The sequence below is a fragment of the Anomaloglossus baeobatrachus genome, chromosome 3, assembly GCF_048569485.1.
Source record: "Anomaloglossus baeobatrachus isolate aAnoBae1 chromosome 3, aAnoBae1.hap1, whole genome shotgun sequence".
Classification (NCBI taxonomy): Eukaryota; Metazoa; Chordata; class Amphibia; order Anura; family Aromobatidae; genus Anomaloglossus; species Anomaloglossus baeobatrachus.
In genome coordinates this window covers 695,176,386-695,194,712 of record NC_134355.1, presented here as the reverse complement: position 1 = coordinate 695,194,712, position 18,327 = coordinate 695,176,386, and the positions used below count along the sequence as shown (strand labels likewise).

At 56.4% G+C, this 18,327-nt stretch overlaps 1 protein-coding gene across 6 annotated transcripts in view; it reads left to right on the top strand.

The window, feature by feature from the left end:
- The window catches only part of LOC142297092 (uncharacterized), an 86,848-nt gene that overhangs the window by 12,705 nt on the left and 55,816 nt on the right, over positions 1-18,327 (top strand). For 5 of the 6 annotated variants that reach the window (XM_075341347.1, XM_075341346.1, XM_075341343.1 and 2 more), the window contains exons 3-7: positions 763-889; positions 1,644-1,742; positions 1,875-1,979; positions 2,126-2,197; positions 3,817-3,909. In XM_075341347.1, coding sequence (XP_075197462.1) covers positions 763-889; positions 1,644-1,742; positions 1,875-1,979; positions 2,126-2,197; positions 3,817-3,909 — 496 coding nt within the window. The remainder of the gene's footprint in view (positions 1-762; positions 890-1,643; positions 1,743-1,874; positions 1,980-2,125; positions 2,198-3,816; positions 3,910-18,327) is intronic. The other variant, XM_075341345.1, reaches the window with a different exon arrangement.

Sequence of the window (18,327 nt, the reverse complement as noted above, 5' to 3'; positions counted from 1 at the left end):
TCCTGAGTTTCCTCCTGTATTATACCTCAGAGCTGCGCTCACTATTCTGCTGCTGCAGTCACTGTGTACATACATTACTGATCCTGAGTTTCCTCCTGTATTATACCTCAGAGCTGCGCTCTCCATTCTGCTGGTGCAGTCACTGTGTACATATATTACATTACTGATCCTGAGTTACCTCCTGTATTATACTCCAGAGCTGCCCTCACTATTCTGCTGGTGCAGTCACTGTGTACATACATTACATTACTGATCCTGAGTTACCTCCTGTATTATACTCCAGAGCTGCACTCACTATTCTGCTGGTGCAGTCACTGTGTACATACATTACACTACTGATCCTGAGTGACCTCCTGTATTATACTCCAGAGCTGCACTCACTATTCTGCTGGTGCAGTCACTGTGTACATACATTACTGATCCTGAGTTACCTCCTGTATTATACTCCAGAGCTGCACTCACTATTCTGCTGGTGCAGTCACTGTGTACATACATTACATTACTGATCCTGAGTGACCTCCTGTATTATACTCCAGAGCTGCACTCACTATTCTGCTGGTGCAGTCACTGTGTACATACATTACATTACTGATCCTGAGTTACCTCCTGTATTATACTCCAGAGCTGCACTCACTATTCTGCTGGTGCAGTCACTGTGTACATACATTACTGATCCTGAGTTTCCTCCTGTATTATACCTCAGAGCTGCGCTCTCCATTCTGCACACACTGGTGACGCTTCGTGTGATCTCCTCCCCTGCAGGTGTCGGTGACGTTCCATGACGTGGCGGCCTGCTTCTCGGCGGAGGAGTGGGGCGGGCTGGATGACTGGCAGAGGTCGCTGTATAAGAATGTGATGCTGGAGATCCACTCTGCACTGGAGGCGATGGGTGAGACCCCGGATGTCTCCTCGGGGGGGCGGCTGCTCGGTTGCACTCGGTCTGGTCGCTTCCAGTCTTACCAGTTGCATTGGTTCTTAAAGGGGCGGCCACTGTGATGGCCACAATTGTAGGAGCTGCTCAGTTGGACTGGATCATTTTGCTTTGATTCCTTCAGTCTGGAAGTTTCACGTTTTATTACAATCTCTGCTGTCTGTCAGTGAATGACGACAATCTGATTCATGTCCAAAGGCTGAAAACGTGTCCAGGCCGATCTCTTCTCACAGCTGAGGGTTTGTTGCAATTGTCTGCAGACCATTTTATATGTCAGTTTGTCCCCTGTCCTCACCGTTGTTACAGTGTAACAGACCCTCAGCTGTGAGAAACCTTCATCCTGTATGGGCTGTGGCAGCGTTTCCATTCGCTGATAGTGAGGAGACGTCTACAAGAAAAGAAATGAGCAAGTTCAGAACATGAAGGTTATCTTAAACCCCAAACCGTGCTGTCCTCACCTTTCCCAGGTCCCCTGGCAAATTGCCATAATGCTCTTGATATCAGGCTGTGGCACTGATGTCTTTTTGTCAGCACCACAGCCAATGCCAGAAACCAGGAGCAGTGGTGAGACTCGATGGTGGACCTGGGATCGGTGAGGAGAGCCCTGTTTCTGTTGTGATAATGAGCTCTACGGATCAGGAAACGTTTCCTTAGGACCCGCTGCGGAGGGCTCCGTGGGATGTCACCCACTCACCTTCTCCCCCTGTCTTAGGCTTTGAGATCTTGAACCGAGACGTCTTGTTCTGCGTTAAGAAGGTGAAGGACCTGTACATCGACATCTGCGAGACGGGCCGAGCCATCGGCAGTGCAGGTGAGGAGGGGGGACGGTCGCCGGACGTGTAGAGCTCGGCAGCATGTCTGGAGCCGCACGCCGAAGGATGTCCGACATGGAGGCCGGACAGTTGTAACGCCTCACACTATTGTTCTCTGGTGTCTCCTCCAGCCGCCGCCACTGCCCGAGATCCGGGACAAATCATGGGGCTGAAGCAAGAGAGAGGTCCCCTGGACTCCTGCCAGAAGAAGGGGGTCAGGTCCCCCGCGCTCCAAGGTGGGGTCATATATTGGACTATAGGTAACTGTATCCGCCGGACTGTAGGGTGGTGAGAACCTGCAGCCCCTCATCAGCCGTGCCCTAGATGTCTCCAGAATGGTCAGATATCCAGGAGATGAGCCTGACGTCTTCTGTCTTCACAGGCTGTAGCCCCGATTTACTGCTAAGGATCAAGCAGGACGAGCGGACGCACCAGAGCCCCCCGTACTGCAGCGGTGAGTACGGATGGTGGCCCAAAGTCTCGTCCTGTATGGGACTGTCAGCATGACCACCCCTGTGTCCGCCCCGCACCAACTCCCTCTGACATCCACATATGCTTCATGTGATGCCTCTGCCTTGTGTGCTCGTGTCAGTGACCATCCATAAATGCAGAGCCACCGGGACATGTGATGGGGGCTGTCGTGTGCCTCAAACGTATGAGTGGGGTGTCGTGTCCCTCTGGGAATTGTGAGATGGTGTGTCGTGTCCCTCTGGGACATGTGAGGGGGTTGTCGTGTCCCTCTGGGATGTGTAAGGGGGAGGTGGCTCATGTCCCTCCAGAACGTGTGGGGGGGATGTTGTGTCCCTCCTGGATAAGTGAGGGGGATGGTGGGGGTGTCGTGTCCCTCTGGGATATGTGAGGGGGAGGTGTCGTGTCCCTCTGGGATATGTGAGGGGGAGGGAGCACGTGTCCCTCTGGGACTGGTGACCCCCCCCTCATCTCTAGTACCCTCTACTGGTGACCACCCTGACCCCCTATAGGTAACCTTCCCCCTTCCACCACCTCTGTGGTTACCTCTACATGTGACCCCCCCCCCCGCCCCCCTTCTCTCTGTAGCCCTCCATAGGAGACCACCTTGACTCCCACTCCAGTGTCCCCTATAGGTGACCACCCGAACACCCACTCTGGTGACCACCCTGAAACCCCCCCCTCGTGTGCCCCTTATAGGTGACCCTCCCCCTCCCCCTCTCTTGTGCCTTCTAAAGGTGACCACTCCAAGACCCTCTCTGGTGTCCCCACAGGTGACCCACCCTCTTTGGTGTCCACTACATGTGACCACTCTGAGCCCCTTATAGGTGACGCCCCCTGACTCCCTCTCTGGTGCTCACTACAGGTGACCACTCTGACTCCATTTTTGATGCCCCCTATAGGTGACCCATCTATGGTGATCACTACAGTTGACTTCCCTGACCCCCTCTTTGGTGATCCCTACAGTTGACCACTCCTGACCCCTCTTCAATGTCCCCTACAGGTGACCACTCTGAGCCTTTCACTGATGCCTCTTAGAGGTGACCACCCTGACTCTTCTCTCTCTGGTGGTCCCTACAGTTGACCACCCATGACTCAGACGATCAGGCCAGATCAGACCTCCATCTGTAGATAGTACCATTTCTTGCCTCCACACTGTCTTCCTTGTAGAGTTTCGGGGTGACCTCCATTGTTGTACAATCATCTTATCGTGAGGCGACGCTAATAGGATTATCTAATGGGTGCAGAATGGGGGGATGACTCTCCAGTAGAGAGGAGTGAACCTGAGGGTCGGTGTTCGTACAGAACACAGACTTTTCCCCCAAAACAAGAGTTCGGGTTCAGTGTTCGGGTGCTTTACTTATGCAATGGGGGTCCGGTGGGTGGGCACAGTCTGGTTGTTCCTTCTGGTGCACACAGATGTGATTGGGGTCTAATGACAGATGGGCGTAAGTGATGCCGTCGCTGCCTGTAATTCTTTTATATTCAGCTTTCATTCATCCCTCATCTCATTCTCAGTCCCGGACTATAGACCATGACCCGGCTATATGATCCGCCTGTAGATCCTAAACAAGCTGCGTATAATGGTGTCTCCTCTGTACACAGCCAAACCTGCCGTCACCTCCATCTTCTCACTGAAGGATAAAGACGAGCTTCACCCTGCAGACAGCACAGAGGGCCGCTCCGTCCCCGCGCACAGTGAGTCCTGCACCGTGTGCTCTTCTGATATGTGATGGTGTGGGGGGCCGCTCCGTCCCCACGCACAGTGAGTCCTGCACCGTGTGCTCTTCTGATATGTGATGGTGTGGGGGCCGCTCCGTCCCCACGCACAGTGAGTCCTGCACGTGTGCTCTTCTGATATGTGATGGTGTGGGGGCCGCTCCGTGCCCTCGCACAGTGAGTCCTGCACCGTGTGCTCTTCTGATATGTGATGGTGTGGGGGCCGCTCCGTCCCCTCGCACAGTGAGTCCTGCACCGTGTGCTCTTCTGATATGTGATGGTGTGGGGGCCGCTCCGTCCCCACGCACAGTGAGTCCTGCACGTGTGCTCTTCTGATATGTGATGGTGTGGGGGGCCGATCTGTCCCCACGCACAGTGAGTCCTGCACCGTGTGCTCTTCTGATATGTGATGGTGTGGGGGCCGCTCCGTCCCCTCGCACAGTGAGTCCTGCACCGTGTGCTCTTCTGATATGTGATGGTGTGGGGGCCGCTCCGTCCCCACGCACAGTGAGTCCTGCACCATGTGCTCTTCTGATATGTGATGGTGTGAGGGCCGCTCCGTCCCCTCGCACAGTGAGTCCTGCACCGTGTGGTCTTCTGATATGTGATGGTGTGGGGGCCGCTCCGTCCCCACGCACAGTGAGTCCTGCACGTGTGCTCTTCTGATATGTGATGGTGTGGGGGCCGCTCCGTCCCCGCGCACAGTGAGTCCTGCACCGCGTGCTCTTCTGATATGTGATGGTGTGGGGGGCCGCTCCGTCCCCTCGCACAGTGAGTCCTGCACCGTGTGCTCTTCTGATATGTGATGGTGTGGGGGCCGCTCCGTCCCCACGCACAGTGAGTCCTGCACCGTGTGCTCTTCTGATATGTGATGGTGTGGGGGGCCGCTCCGTCCCCGCGCACAGTGAGTCCTGCACGTGTGCTCTTCTGATATGTGATGGTGTGGGGGCCGCTCCGTCCCCTCGCACAGTGAGTCCTGCACCGTGTGCTCTTCTGATATGTGATGGTGTGGGGGCCGCTCCGTCCCCTCGCACAGTGAGTCCTGCACCGTGTGCTCTTCTGATATGTGATGGTGTGGGGGCCGCTCCGTCCCCTCGCACAGCGAGTCCTGCACCGTGTGCTCTTCTGATATGTGATGGTGTGGGGGCCGCTCCGTCCCCTCGCACAGTGAGTCCTGCACCGTGTGCTCTTCTGATATGTGATGGTGTGGGGGCCGCTCCGTCCCCTCGCACAGTGAGTCCTGCACCGTGTGCTCTTCTGATATGTGATGGTGTGGGGGCCGCTCCGTCCCCTCGCACAGTGAGTCCTGCACCGTGTGCTCTTCTGATATGTGATGGTGTGGGGGGCCGATCTGTCCCCGCGCACAGTGAGTCCTGCACCGTGTGCTCTTCTGATATGTGATGGTGTGGGGGCCGCTCCGTCCCCACGCACAGTGAGTCCTGCACGTGTGCTCTTCTGATATGTGATGGTGTGGGGGCCGCTCCGTCCCCTCGCACAGTGAGTCCTGCACCGTGTGCTCTTCTGATATGTGATGGTGTGGGGGCCGCTCCGTCCCCTCGCACAGCGAGTCCTGCACCGTGTGCTCTTCTGATATGTGATGGTGTGGGGGGCCGCTCCGTCCCCACGCACAGTGAGTCCTGCACCGTGTGCTCTTCTGATATGTGATGGTGTGGGGGCCGCTCCGTCCCCTCGCACAGTGAGTCCTGCACCGTGTGCTCTTCTGATATGTGATGGTGTGGGGGCCGCTCCGTCCCCGCGCACAGTGAGTCCTGCACCGCGTGCTCTTCTGATATGTGATGGTGTGGGGGGCCGCTCCGTCCCCTCGCACAGTGAGTCCTGCACCGTGTGCTCTTCTGATATGTGATGGTGTGGGGGCCGCTCCGTCCCCACGCACAGTGAGTCCTGCACGTGTGCTCTTCTGATATGTGATGGTGTGGGGGGCCGATCTGTCCCCGCGCACAGTGAGTCCTGCACCGTGTGCTCTTCTGATATGTGATGGTGTGGGGGCCGCTCCGTCCCCACGCACAGTGAGTCCTGCACGTGTGCTCTTCTGATATGTGATGGTGTGGGGGCCGCTCCGTCCCCTCGCACAGTGAGTCCTGCACCGTGTGCTCTTCTGATATGTGATGGTGTGGGGGCCGCTCCGTCCCCTCGCACAGTGAGTCCTGCACCGTGTGCTCTTCTGATATGTGATGGTGTGGGGGGCCGCTCCGTCCCCTCGCACAGTGAGTCCTGCACCGTGTGCTCTTCTGATATGTGATGGTGTGGGGGCCGCTCCGTCCCCTCGCACAGCGAGTCCTGCACCGTGTGCTCTTCTGATATGTGATGGTGTGGGGGCCGCTCCGTCCCCTCGCACAGTGAGTCCTGCACGTGTGCTCTTCTGATATGTGATGGTGTGGGGGCCGCTCCGTCCCCTCGCACAGCGAGTCCTGCACCGTGTGCTCTTCTGATATGTGATGGTGTGGGGGCCGCTCCGTCCCCGCGCACAGTGAGTCCTGCACCGTGTGCTCTTCTGATATGTGATGGTGTGGGGGGCCGCTCCGTCCCCTCGCACAGTGAGTCCTGCACCGTGTGCTCTTCTGATATGTGATGGTGTGGGGGCCGCTCCGTCCCCTCGCACAGTGAGTCCTGCACCGTGTGCTCTTCTGATATGTGATGGTGTGGGGGCCGCTCCGTCCCCTCGCACAGTGAGTCCTGCACCGTGTGCTCTTCTGATATGTGATTGTGTGGGGGGCCGATCTGTCCCCGCGCACAGTGAGTCCTGCACCGTGTGCTCTTCTGATATGTGATGGTGTGGGGGCCGCTCCGTCCCCTCGCACAGTGAGTCCTGCACCGTGTGCTCTTCTGATATGTGATGGTGTGGGGGCCGCTCCGTCCCCTCGCACAGTGAGTCCTGCACCGTGTGCTCTTCTGATATGTGATGGTGTGGGGGGCCGCTCCGTCCCCTCGCACAGTGAGTCCTGCACGTGTGCTCTTCTGATATGTGATGGTGTGGGGGCCGCTCCGTCCCCTCGCACAGTGAGTCCTGCACCGTGTGCTCTTCTGATATGTGATGGTGTGGGGGCCGCTCCGTCCCCTCGCACAGTGAGTCCTGCACCGTGTGCTCTTCTGATATGTGATGGTGTGGGGGCCGCTCCGTCCCCTCGCACAGTGAGTCCTGCACCGTGTGCTCTTCTGATATGTGATGGTGTGGGGGGCCGCTCCGTCCCCACGCACAATGAGTCCTGCACCGTGTGCTCTTCTGATATGTGATGGTGTGGGGGCCGCTCCGTCCCCTCGCACAGCGAGTCCTGCACCGTGTGCTCTTCTGATATGTGATGGTGTGGGGGGCCGCTCCGTCCCCACGCACAGTGAGTCCTGCACCGTGTGCTCTTCTGATATGTGATGGTGTGGGGGCCGCTCCGTCCCCTCGCACAGTGAGTCCTGCACCGTGTGCTCTTCTGATATGTGATGGTGTGGGGGCCGCTCCGTCCCCTCGCACAGTGAGTCCTGCACCGTGTGCTCTTCTGATATGTGATGGTGTGGGGGCCGCTCCGTCCCCGCGCACAGTGAGTCCTGCACCGTGTGCTCTTCTGATATGTGATGGTGTGGGGGGCCGCTCCGTCCCCTCGCACAGTGAGTCCTGCACCGTGTGCTCTTCTGATATGTGATGGTGTGGGGGCCGCTCCGTCCCCTCGCACAGTCAGTCCTGCACCGTGTGCTCTTCTGATATGTGATGGTGTGGGGGGCCGCTCCGTCCCCGCGCACAGTGAGTCCTGCACCGTGTGCTCTTCTGATATGTGATGGTGTGGGGGCCGCTCCGTCCCCTCGCACAGTGAGTCCTGCACCGTGTGCTCTTCTGATATGTGATGGTGTGGGGGGCCGATCTGTCCCCGCGCACAGTGAGTCCTCCGACACCAGCAGGTCGTGTGCCCCCGCGACGCCGGCAGCTCGTGTGCCCCCCACGGACGCCGGCAGCTAGTGTGCCCCCCCCCACTGTCGCCGTCAGCTCGTGTGCCCCCCCCTCCCACTGTCGCCGTCAGCTCGTGTGCCCCCCCCCTCACTGTCGCCGTCAGCTCGTGTGCCCCCCCCCCTCACTGTCGCCGTCAGCTCGTGTGCCCCCCCTCCCACTGTCGCCGTCAGCTCGTGTGCCCCCCCCCTCTCACTGTCGCCTTCAGCTCGTGTGCCCCCCCCCCCTCCCACTGTCGCCGTCAGCTTGTGTGCCTCCCACTGACGCCGGCAGCTCGTGTGCCCCCCACCTCCCACTGACGCCGGCAGCTCGTGTGCCCCCCACCACCCACTGATGCCGGCAGCTCGTGTGCCCCCCACCTCCCACTGACGCCGCCAGCTCGTGTGCCCCCCACCTCCCACTGACGCCGCCAGCTCGTGTGCCCCGCACTGACGCCAGCAATTCGTGTGCCCCCCCCCCCCGACGCCGGCAGCTCGTGTGCCCCTCCCCCACTTATGTTGGCAGCTCGTGTGGCCCGCTCTGACGCTGACAGCTCGTGTGCCGTCCCCCCCCCCTCCCACCCACTGACGCCGGCAGCTCGTGTGCCCCTCCTCCCCCCCCCCACTGACGCCAGCAGCTCGTTTGCCCCTGTGCAGCTCATATACCGCACATAAGGACACCAGCACCACCAGGCCTCAGTGGAGGCACCAGGCATTTCTTTGTCGCTCCATTGGGAGACCCAGACAATTGGGTGTATAGCTTCTGCCTCCGGAGGCCACACAAAGTATTACACTTTAAAAAGTGTAACCCCTCCCCTCTGCTATACACCCCCCCCCCCCCCCCCGTGCATCACGGGCCCATCAGTTTTTATGCTTTGTGTTGAAGGAGGCACACATGCACGCAAGCTCCACAAATTAGTCAGCAGCAGCTGCTGACTATGTCGGATGGAAGAAAAGAGGGCCCATATAGGGCCCCCGGCATGCTCCCTTCTCACCCCACTCTGAGTCGGCGGTGCTGTTAAGGTTGAGGTACCCATTGCGGGTACACAGGCAGGAGCCACATGCCGTTTTCCTTCCCCATCCCTTACAGGGCTCTGGGTGAAGTGGGATCCTAAACGGTCTCCAGGCACAGGGGACCGTGCTCCCTCCGCAGCCCCTGGGGGAATCTGCTGGACAGGAGCCCGGGTATCGTCAGGGACATGGCCCTGCTACTCTGAGGTACTCTGTGTCCCCTTGGGGACGGCGCATAGAGCGCCTGTCTGATACACGCTGCAGCAGCTGCTGGGTGTGTTGGTGCGCCGGGACTACCGCGCTGGCCGCGCTTGTTTGCCGGCCGCGCTTATAACTCGAGTCCCCGGCTTTTGCGGCCTAGTGCCGCATATTCCCGCCCCCGGGCCTGCCAGTCAGGAGTAAGGGCGGGACGCTGCACGGAACGTCAGCGCTGAGGGCAGGAGCATACTTTGTATCCTCCTCCCCCCTCACTGTGCACAGTGGGGCACCAGATTCCCGCACTTTTTAGTGCACGCCCACGGCTCCCTCTTCCTCTCAGAACGCTAGCAGCCATTACTAGCAGCACGGCTGACGCTGGGGATCTTCAGAGAGAGCTCCAACAGCGCTGGGAGCCCAGGCAGGGAATCTGGTGGTCACACAAACGCTGAGGGCGGTCGGTAAGCAGCACCTGTTACTAGGTGCTTGCTCCCCTGGGTGCAGAAGTGTATATTTATATGCTTATAGTGTATACATTTACTCTGTACGGCTGCACTGTTGCCTTGGCTATATACCCTCTCTGATTGCTCTAAAAGGAGACAACAGCATGTCGTCCGAAAAAAGCAAGGGTGCCAGGGCACAGGTTTACTTTGCAACCTGTACCTCATGTGCGGCTATGCTACCTGCAGGTTCCACCTACCCTCATTGTGTGCAATGCTCGGCCTCTGTGACACTCACTCAGCCGGAGCCTTTGCCACTGGTGGGACCCTCGGCCCAGGTAGAACAATCGGCTGCCACTGTCCAGGTGACAGGGACAGAGTTTGCAGTATTTGCTGACAAACTTTCTGAGTCTATGGATAGATGGTCTGCTAAGATTCTAGAGGCTTTGCAGTCCAGACTAGTAACACAGATCCCGGGCACTGTTGAATCATTGCCCCAGGTCCCCCTAGGTTGGAGCAGCAAAGTGCTCCTGGGGCGACTCATAGCTCCCACGGTGAGGACTATGACACGGACCGCAGTCCCAGGCCACCTAAGCGGGCTCGCCTGGAGCTTCCCTCGACCTCATCACAGTGTTCAGGGTCTCAGCATGAGGACTCTCTGGAGGATGAAGCGGAGGTGGCAGATCAGGGCTCTGATTCTGACGTCGCTCTCAACCTTGATACACCTGAAGGGGACGCCATAGTAAATGACCTTATAGCGTCCATCAATCAGGTGTTAGATCTTTCTCCTCCAACTCCTCAGATTGAGGAGTCAGCTTCTCAGCAGGAGAAATTCCATTTTAGGTTTCCTAAACGAGCACGGAGTGCATTTCTTGATCACTCCGACTTCAGAGATACAGTCCAGAAACACCGAGCTTTTCCAGATAAGCGCTTTACTAAGCGCCTTAATGACACACGTTATCCCTTTCCCCCTGACGTAGTCAAGGGTTGGGCTCAGTGTCCCAAGGTGGATCCTCCAGTCTCCAGACTGGCGGCTAGATCCATAGTTCCAGTGGCAGATGGTGCATCACTCAAGGATGCCACTGACAGGCAGATAGAGCTCCTGATGAAATCCATCTATGAGGCTATAGGCGCGTCTTTTGCTCCGGCATTTGCAGCCGTATGGGCACTCCAAGCTATCTCAGCTTGTCAGTCTGAGATTAATGCAGTTACACGTGCCTCTACTCCGCAGGTTGTGTCCTTAACCTCTCAGGCATCGGCGTTTGCGTCCTACGCCATGAATGCTGTCCTGGACTCTGCGAGCCGTACGGCGGTAGCATCCGCCAATTCGGTGGCAGTCCGCAGGGCTATGTGGCTACGTGAATGGAAGGCAGACTCTGCTTCCAAGAAGTTCTTAACCGGTTTGCCATTTTCTGGCGACCGCCTGTTTGGAGAGCAATTGGATGAAATCATTAAACAATCCAAGGGAAAGGAATCGTCCTTGCCCCAGTCCAAACCCAACAGACCTCCACAAAGGAAGGTGCAATCGAGATTTCGGTCCTTTCGGACCTCAGCCAAGTCTCAATTCTCCTCGTCCAACAGGCCACAGAAGGGTCAGAGGAACTCTGACTCATGGCGGTCTAAGTCACGTCCTAAAAAGACCGTCGGAGGAACCGCTCCCAAAGCGGCCTCCTCATGACTTTCGGCCTCCCCAAACCGCATCCTCGGTCGGTGGCAGGCTCTCCCACTTTTGCGACGCCTGGTTGCCACATGTCCAAGACCGATGGGTGAGAGACATTCTGTCTCACGGTTACAAGATAGAATTCCGCTCTCGTCCTCCGACTCGTTTCTTCAGAACATCTCCGCCCCCCGAGCGAGCCGATGCTCTTCTTCAGGCGGTGAGCACTCTGAAAACAGAAGGAGTGGTGATCCCGGTTCCCCTTCAGCAATGGGGTCAAGGTTTCTACTCCAACTTGTTTGTAGTGCCAAAAAAGGACGGATCTTTCCGTCCCGTCCTGGACCTCAAGCTGCTCAACAAACATGTGAACGCCAGGCGGTTCCGGATGGAATCCCTCCGCTCCGTCATCGCCTCGATGTCCCAAGGAGATTTCCTAGCATCAATCGACATCAGAGATGCTTATCTCCACATGCCGATTGCACCAGAGCATCAGCGCTTCCTGCGTTTCGCCATCGGGGACGAACACTTTCAGTTCGTGGCGCTGCCCTTTGGCCTGGCGACAGCCCCTCGGGTCTTCACCAAGGTCATGGCAACAGTGGTAGCGGTCCTGCACTCGCAGGGACACTCGGTGATCCCTTACTTAGACGATCTCCTGGTCAAGGCCCCCTCTCAGGTGGCATGCCAACACAGCCTGAACATTGCTCTGGAGACTCTCCAGAGATTCGGGTGGATCATCAATTTCCCAAAGTCAAAATTGACTCCGACCCAATCGCTGACATATCTCGGGATGGAGTTTCACACTCTCTCAGCGATAGTGAAACTTCCGCTGGACAAACAACGTTCACTACGGACAGGGGTGCAATCTCTCCTTCGAGCCCAGTCGCACCCCTTGAGACGCCTCATGCACTTCCTAGGGAAGATGGTGGCGGCAATGGAGGCAGTTCCATTTGCGCAGTTTCATCTGCGTCCACTTCAATGGGACATTCTCCGAAAATGGGACAGGAAGTCGACGTCTCTCGACAGGAACGTCTCCCTGTCTCGGACAGCCAAGGCCTCTCTTCAGTGGTGGCTTCTTCCCACGTCTTTGTCGAAGGGGAAATCATTTCTGCCCCCATCCTGGGCGGTGGTCACGACGGATGCGAGTCTGTCAGGGTGGGGAGCGGTCTTCCTCCACCACAAGGCTCAGGGTACCTGGACTCAGCCAGAGTCCTCCCTGCAGATCAATGTTCTGGAGATAAGGGCAGTGTATCTAGCCCTAAAGGCGTTCCAGCCGTGGCTGGAGGGCAGGCAGATCCGAATTCAGTCGGACAATGCCACGGCAGTGGCATACATCAACCACCAAGGCGGCACACGCAGTCGGCAAGCCTTCCAGGAAGTTCGGCGGATTCTGCTGTGGGTGGAAGCCACAGCCTCCACCATCTCCGCAGTTCACATCCCGGGCGTAGAAAACTGGGAAGCAGACTTTCTCAGTCGCCAGGGCATGGATGCAGGGGAATGGTCTCTTCACCCAGAAGTGTTTCAAGAGATCTGTTGCCGCTGGGGGAAGCCGGACGTCGACCTAATGGCGTCCCGGCACAACAACAAGGTCCCGGCATTCATGGCACGGTCTCAAGATCACAAAGCTCTGGCAGCAGACGCGCTAGTTCAGGATTGGTCACAGTTTCGACTGCCTTATGTATTTCCTCCTCTGGCCCTACTGCCCAGAGTATTACGCAAGATCAGGTCCGACTGCAGCCGCGCCATCCTCATCGCCCCAGACTGGCCGAGGAGGTCGTGGTACCCAGATCTGTGGCATCTCACGGTGGGTCAACCGTGGGCACTGCCAGACCGTCCAGACTTACTGTCTCAAGGGCCATTTTTCCATCTGAATTCTGCGGCCCTCAACCTGACTGTGTGGCCATTGAGTCCTGGATCCTAGCGTCTTCAGGGTTATCTCAAGAGGTCATTACCACTACGAGACAGGCCAGGAAACCAACGTCCGCCAAGATCTACCACAGGACGTGGAGAATCTTCTTATCCTGGTGCTCTGATCAGGGTTTTTCTCCCTGGCCATTTGCCTTGCCCACTTTTCTGTCCTTCCTTCAATCCGGACTGGAAAAGGGTTTGTCTCTCGGCTCCCTTAAGGGACAAGTATCGGCGCTATCTGTGTTTTTTCAAAAGCGTCTAGCCAGGCTTCCGCAGGTCCGCACGTTCCTGCAGGGAGTTTGTCACATAGTCCCTCCTTACAAGCGTCTGCTAGAACCTTGGGATCTGAACAGGGTGCTAACGGCTCTTCAGAAACCACCTTTCGAGCCAATGAGAGAGATTTCTCTTTCACGCCTTTCACAAAAGGTGGTCTTCCTAGTGGCAGTCACATCACTTCGGAGAGTGTCGGAGCTGGCTGCACTGTCATGCAAAGCCCCCTTCCTGGTGTTCCACCAGGACAAGGTGGTTCTGCGTCCGGTTCCGGAATTTCTCCCTAAGGTGGTATCCCCTTTTCATCTTAATCAGGATATCTCCTTACCTTCTTTTTGCCCTCATCCAGTTCACCAATGTGAAAAGGATTTGCACTTGTTAGATCTCGTGAGAGCACTCAGGCTCTACATTTCACGCACGGCGCCCCTGCGCCGTTCTGATGCACTTTTTGTCCTTGTCGCTGGCCAGCGTAAGGGGTCGCAGGCTTCCAAGTCAACCTTGGCTAGATGGATCAAGGAACCGATTCTCGAAGCCTACCGTTCCTCTGGGCTTCCGATTCCTTCAGGGCTGAAAGCCCATTCTACCAGAGCCGTAGGTGCGTCCTGGGCATTGCGGCACCAGGCTATTGCTCAGCAGGTGTGTCAGGCGGCTACCTGGTCGAGTCTGCACACTTTTACAAAACACTATCAGGTGCATGCATATGCTTCGGCAGATGCCGCCCTAGGTAGGCGAGTCCTTCAGGCGGCAGTTGCACACCTGTAAGAAGAGGCCGTTTTTTCGGCTCTTTTTATCGAGGTATTCTTTTACCCACCCAGGGATTGCTTTTGGACATCCCAATTGTCTGGGTCTCCCAATGGAGCGACAAAGAAGAAGGGAATTTTGTTTACTTACCGTAAATTCCTTTTCTTCTAGCTCCTATTGGGAGACCCAGCACCCGCCCCTGTTCCCTTCGGGCTGTTGTTCTTTTGTGTACACATGTTGTTCATGTTCATTGTTCTTTGGTTCATGGTTCAGTTCTCCGAACATCCTTCGGATTGAATTTACCTTAGACCAATTTATAAGTTTCCTCCTTCCTGCTTTGGCACCAAAACTGATGGGCCCGTGATGCACGGGAGGGTGTATAGCAGAGGGGAGGGGTTACACTTTTTAAAGTGTAATACTTTGTGTGGCCTCCGGAGGCAGAAGCTATACACCCAATTGTCTGGGTCTCCCAATAGGAGCTAGAAGAAAAGGAATTTACGGTAAGTAAACAGAATTCCCTTCTTTTGTTTGTGCTCCTCACCTTTGGGACACTGGACAGTTTTGAAAGCGTCAGTCTGCTCCCTCCGGAGTACAGAGTCCCAGTACCTTTATACACTTCCACAGGAGCCGTGGCACATCATAGGCATTTTTTTGTGCCGGTGCTTTTGGAGCAGAACGTCCATGTGGATGTTCTTCCCTTCTCTCCAGCAGACGCTCCTATTTCGGTTGTGACTTCCATGGTCGCCCGAATGTGTCTGAGATGCTGTGATTCCATCTTTCTTATATATTTTTTTATCACTTTTGCTCCAGGATCTGACTGATAAGGGAAGCTTTGTGTTCTTCTAGTAGCATTCACCTTTCCTGTGTACAGAAATGATTTTCTTTCTCACGTCATGTGACATTTCTCTTCCATGTGGTGCCATTGAACCCATGAAATGGGTTTTCTTAGCTGAGTTTGGTGCTTTTATAGTCCCCATCTGCTGGACATCAGTGTAGTGAACCCTTAGACTCGCCTGTGGGTGAATTCTTATAATTTAAATTTTGTAGTCTAAACGTTATCTTTGCTACTAAGACTTTCTTCGGCGCTCCATTGGGAGACCCAGACGATTGGGTGTATAGCACTGCCTCCGGAGGCCACACAAAGCATTACACTAAAAAGTGTAAGGCCCCTCCCCTTCTGGCTATACACCCCCAGTGGGATCACTGGCTCACCAGTTTTCTGCTTTGTGCGAAGGAGGTCAGACATCCACGCATAGCTCCACTGTTTAGTCAGCAGCAGCTGCTGACTATGTCGGATGGAAGAAAAGAGGGCCCATACTAGGGCCCCCAGCATGCTCCCTTCTCACCCCACTTGCGGTTTGTAAGGTTGAGGTACCCATTGCGGGTACGGAGGCGGGAGCCCACATGCTGTTTTCCTTCCCCATCCCCCTGAGGGGCTCTGAGGAAGTGGGATCTTACCGGCCTCCAAGCCCTGAGGCCGGGCTCCGTCCACAGACCCATTGAACCTGCTGGATAAGGAGCCGGGGTACCGTTCAGGGACAAGGCCCTGCAACATTCAGGTACTCTGTGTCCCCCTATGGACTGGCCGCGCACACTCCAGACTTGCTGGGTGTGCTAGTGCGCCGGGGACAGTAGCGCTGCGCGCTGGGGTTTGAGTCACTGCAGCTTGGCTGAGTGACTTTATGTGTTGGGAACTACCGCGCCGGCCGCTCCGGGAGCGGCGGCGCGGCTGGGACTTGTAGTGCGCCGGGGACTTAGCGCCGACCGTGCTTTTACGACGGCGGCGCTTATAAATCTAGTCCCCGGCTTTTGCGGCCTAGCTCCGCTTCGTTCCCGCCCCCTCCCTGTCAATCAGGGAAGGGGACAGGCGTTGTGCAATCGTCAGCGCCGAGGGCTGGAGCCTTATTTACATGCTCCAGCCCTCTCACTGGGCACAGTGGGACGCAGGTTTCCCGCTCTTTGTCTGCACACGCCCAGGGCCCGCCCCCCCTCCACAGAGACGCCGGCAGCCATTCCTGCATGCAGTCTGGCTGGGGAACGGACACAGGCTCTGGGAGACCCAGACAAGGGATTTCTGGCGACCACACACCCGCGTTAAGCGGGCGGTAAGCAGCACATTCGTGCTGGCCCCACTAGTGCCACAGTGTTATTTGGTGTACTTTTTCCTGTACCAGATATATCTATATATATTGCACTGTAAGGTCGCTTCTTGGCTGTATACCCCTATTGCTCTGAGGAGACGACAACATGTCATCTGCAAAACGCAAGGGTGCCAAGACACAGGCTGTGAACGCTGCTTGTGCTGCTTGTGGGGCTAATCTACCGGCAGGTTACAATGACCCCCATTGTGTGCAATGTTCGGTCCCTGTGCCACTTCGTCAGCCGGAGCCTATGGTGGTAGTGGCCCAGGCAGAGTCGCCGGTGAACCCTGTCCCGGTGACGGGGACAGAGTTTGCTGTTTTCGCTGACAGGATGTCTGTCACTATGACAAAAATCCTAGAGACCTTGCAGGCCAGGCCAGTTACTCAGTCCATGAACACTGCTGCGGCAATGTTCCCCGGTCCCCCTCAGTTGGAGTTAATCAGTGCTTCAAGGGGGTCCCAGGCATCTCAGCCTGACGGCTCTGATTCAGATGACAGTCCCAGGCAGCCTAAGCGTGCTCGCTGGGAGAGACCCCCCACGTCATCACGCGGATCAGGGTCTCAGCGAGAAGAGTCTCTACATGATGAGACAGAGGAGGGTGATCAGGAGTCTAATCCTGAAACCGCTCTCAATCTGGATACTCCTGATGGTGACGCCATGGTAAATGACCTTATAGCGGCCATCAATAGACTGTTGGATATTTCTCCCCCAGCCCCTTCTGCAGAGGAGGCAGCGGCACAGCAGGAGAAGTTCCATTTCAGGTATCCCAAGCCTAAACTGAGTACTTTTCTGGACCACGCTGACTTCAGAGAATCAGTCCAGAAACACCATGCCTACCCAGATAAGCGTTTCTCCAAACGTCTTAAGGATACACGTTATCCCTTTCCCCCTGACGTGGTCAAACGCTGGACCCAGTGTCCAAAGGTGGATCCCCCAATCTCCAGGCTTGCAGCTAGATCCATAGTTGCAGTGGAAGATGGGGCTTCACTTAAAGATGCCAATGACAGACAGATGGACCTTTGGTTAAAGTCTGTCTATGAAGCTATTGGCGCGTCGTTTGCTCCAGCATTCGCGGCCGTGTGGGCACTCCAAGCTATTTCAGCTGGCCTGGCACAGGTGGACTCTATCATATGTCCAGCAGTGCCGCGAGTAGCGTCCCTAACCTCGCAAATGTCTGCGTTTGCGACTTACGCTATCAACGCTGTCCTGGACTCTACAAGCCGTACCTCAATTGCGTCTGCCAACTCTGTTGTCTTGCGCAGAGCCTTGTGGTTAAAGGAATGGAAAGCGGATTCTGCTTCCAAAAAATGTTTAACCAGCTTGCCGCTATCTGTAGATAGACTGTTTGGTGAACAATTGGCTGAAATCATTAAGCAATCCAAGGGTAAGGACTCCTCCTTACCCCAGCCCAGATCAAGCAAACCTCAACAGAGGAAGTGGCAGTCGAGGTTTCGGTCCTTTCGAGGCTCCAGCAAGACCCATTTCTCCTCGTCCAAAGGGACTCAGAAGGAGCAAAGGAGCTCAGATTCCTGGCGGGCTCAGTCACGCCCCAAGAAAGCAACCGGAGGAACCGCTTCCAAGGCGGCTGCCTCATGACTTTCGGCCTCAGCCCTCCGCATCCTCGGTCGGTGGCAGGCTCTCCCGCTTTTGCGACATTTGGCTGCCACAGGTCAAAGACCGGTGGGTAGCAGACATTTTGTCTCACGGGTACAGGATAGAATTCAGTTCTCGTCCTCCGCCTCGGTTCTTCAGAACCTCCAAACATCCCGACCGAGCAGATGCCCTTCTGCAGGCGGTGTGCTCACTAAAAGCAGAAGGAGTGGTGATCCCTGTTCCTCTGCAGGAACAAGGGCAAGGTTTTTACTCCAATCTCTTCGTGGTTCCAAAAAAGGACGGCTCGTTCCGTCCTGTTCTGGACCTAAAGCTGCTCAACAAGCATGTGAACGCCAGGCGGTTCCGGATGGAATCCCTCCGCTCTGTCATTGCCTCAATGTCTCAAGGAGATTTCCTTGCATCAATAGACATCAAAGATGCTTATCTCCACGTGCCGATTGCTACAGAGCACCAACGTTTCCTACGTTTCGTGATAGGAGACGACCATCTCCAGTT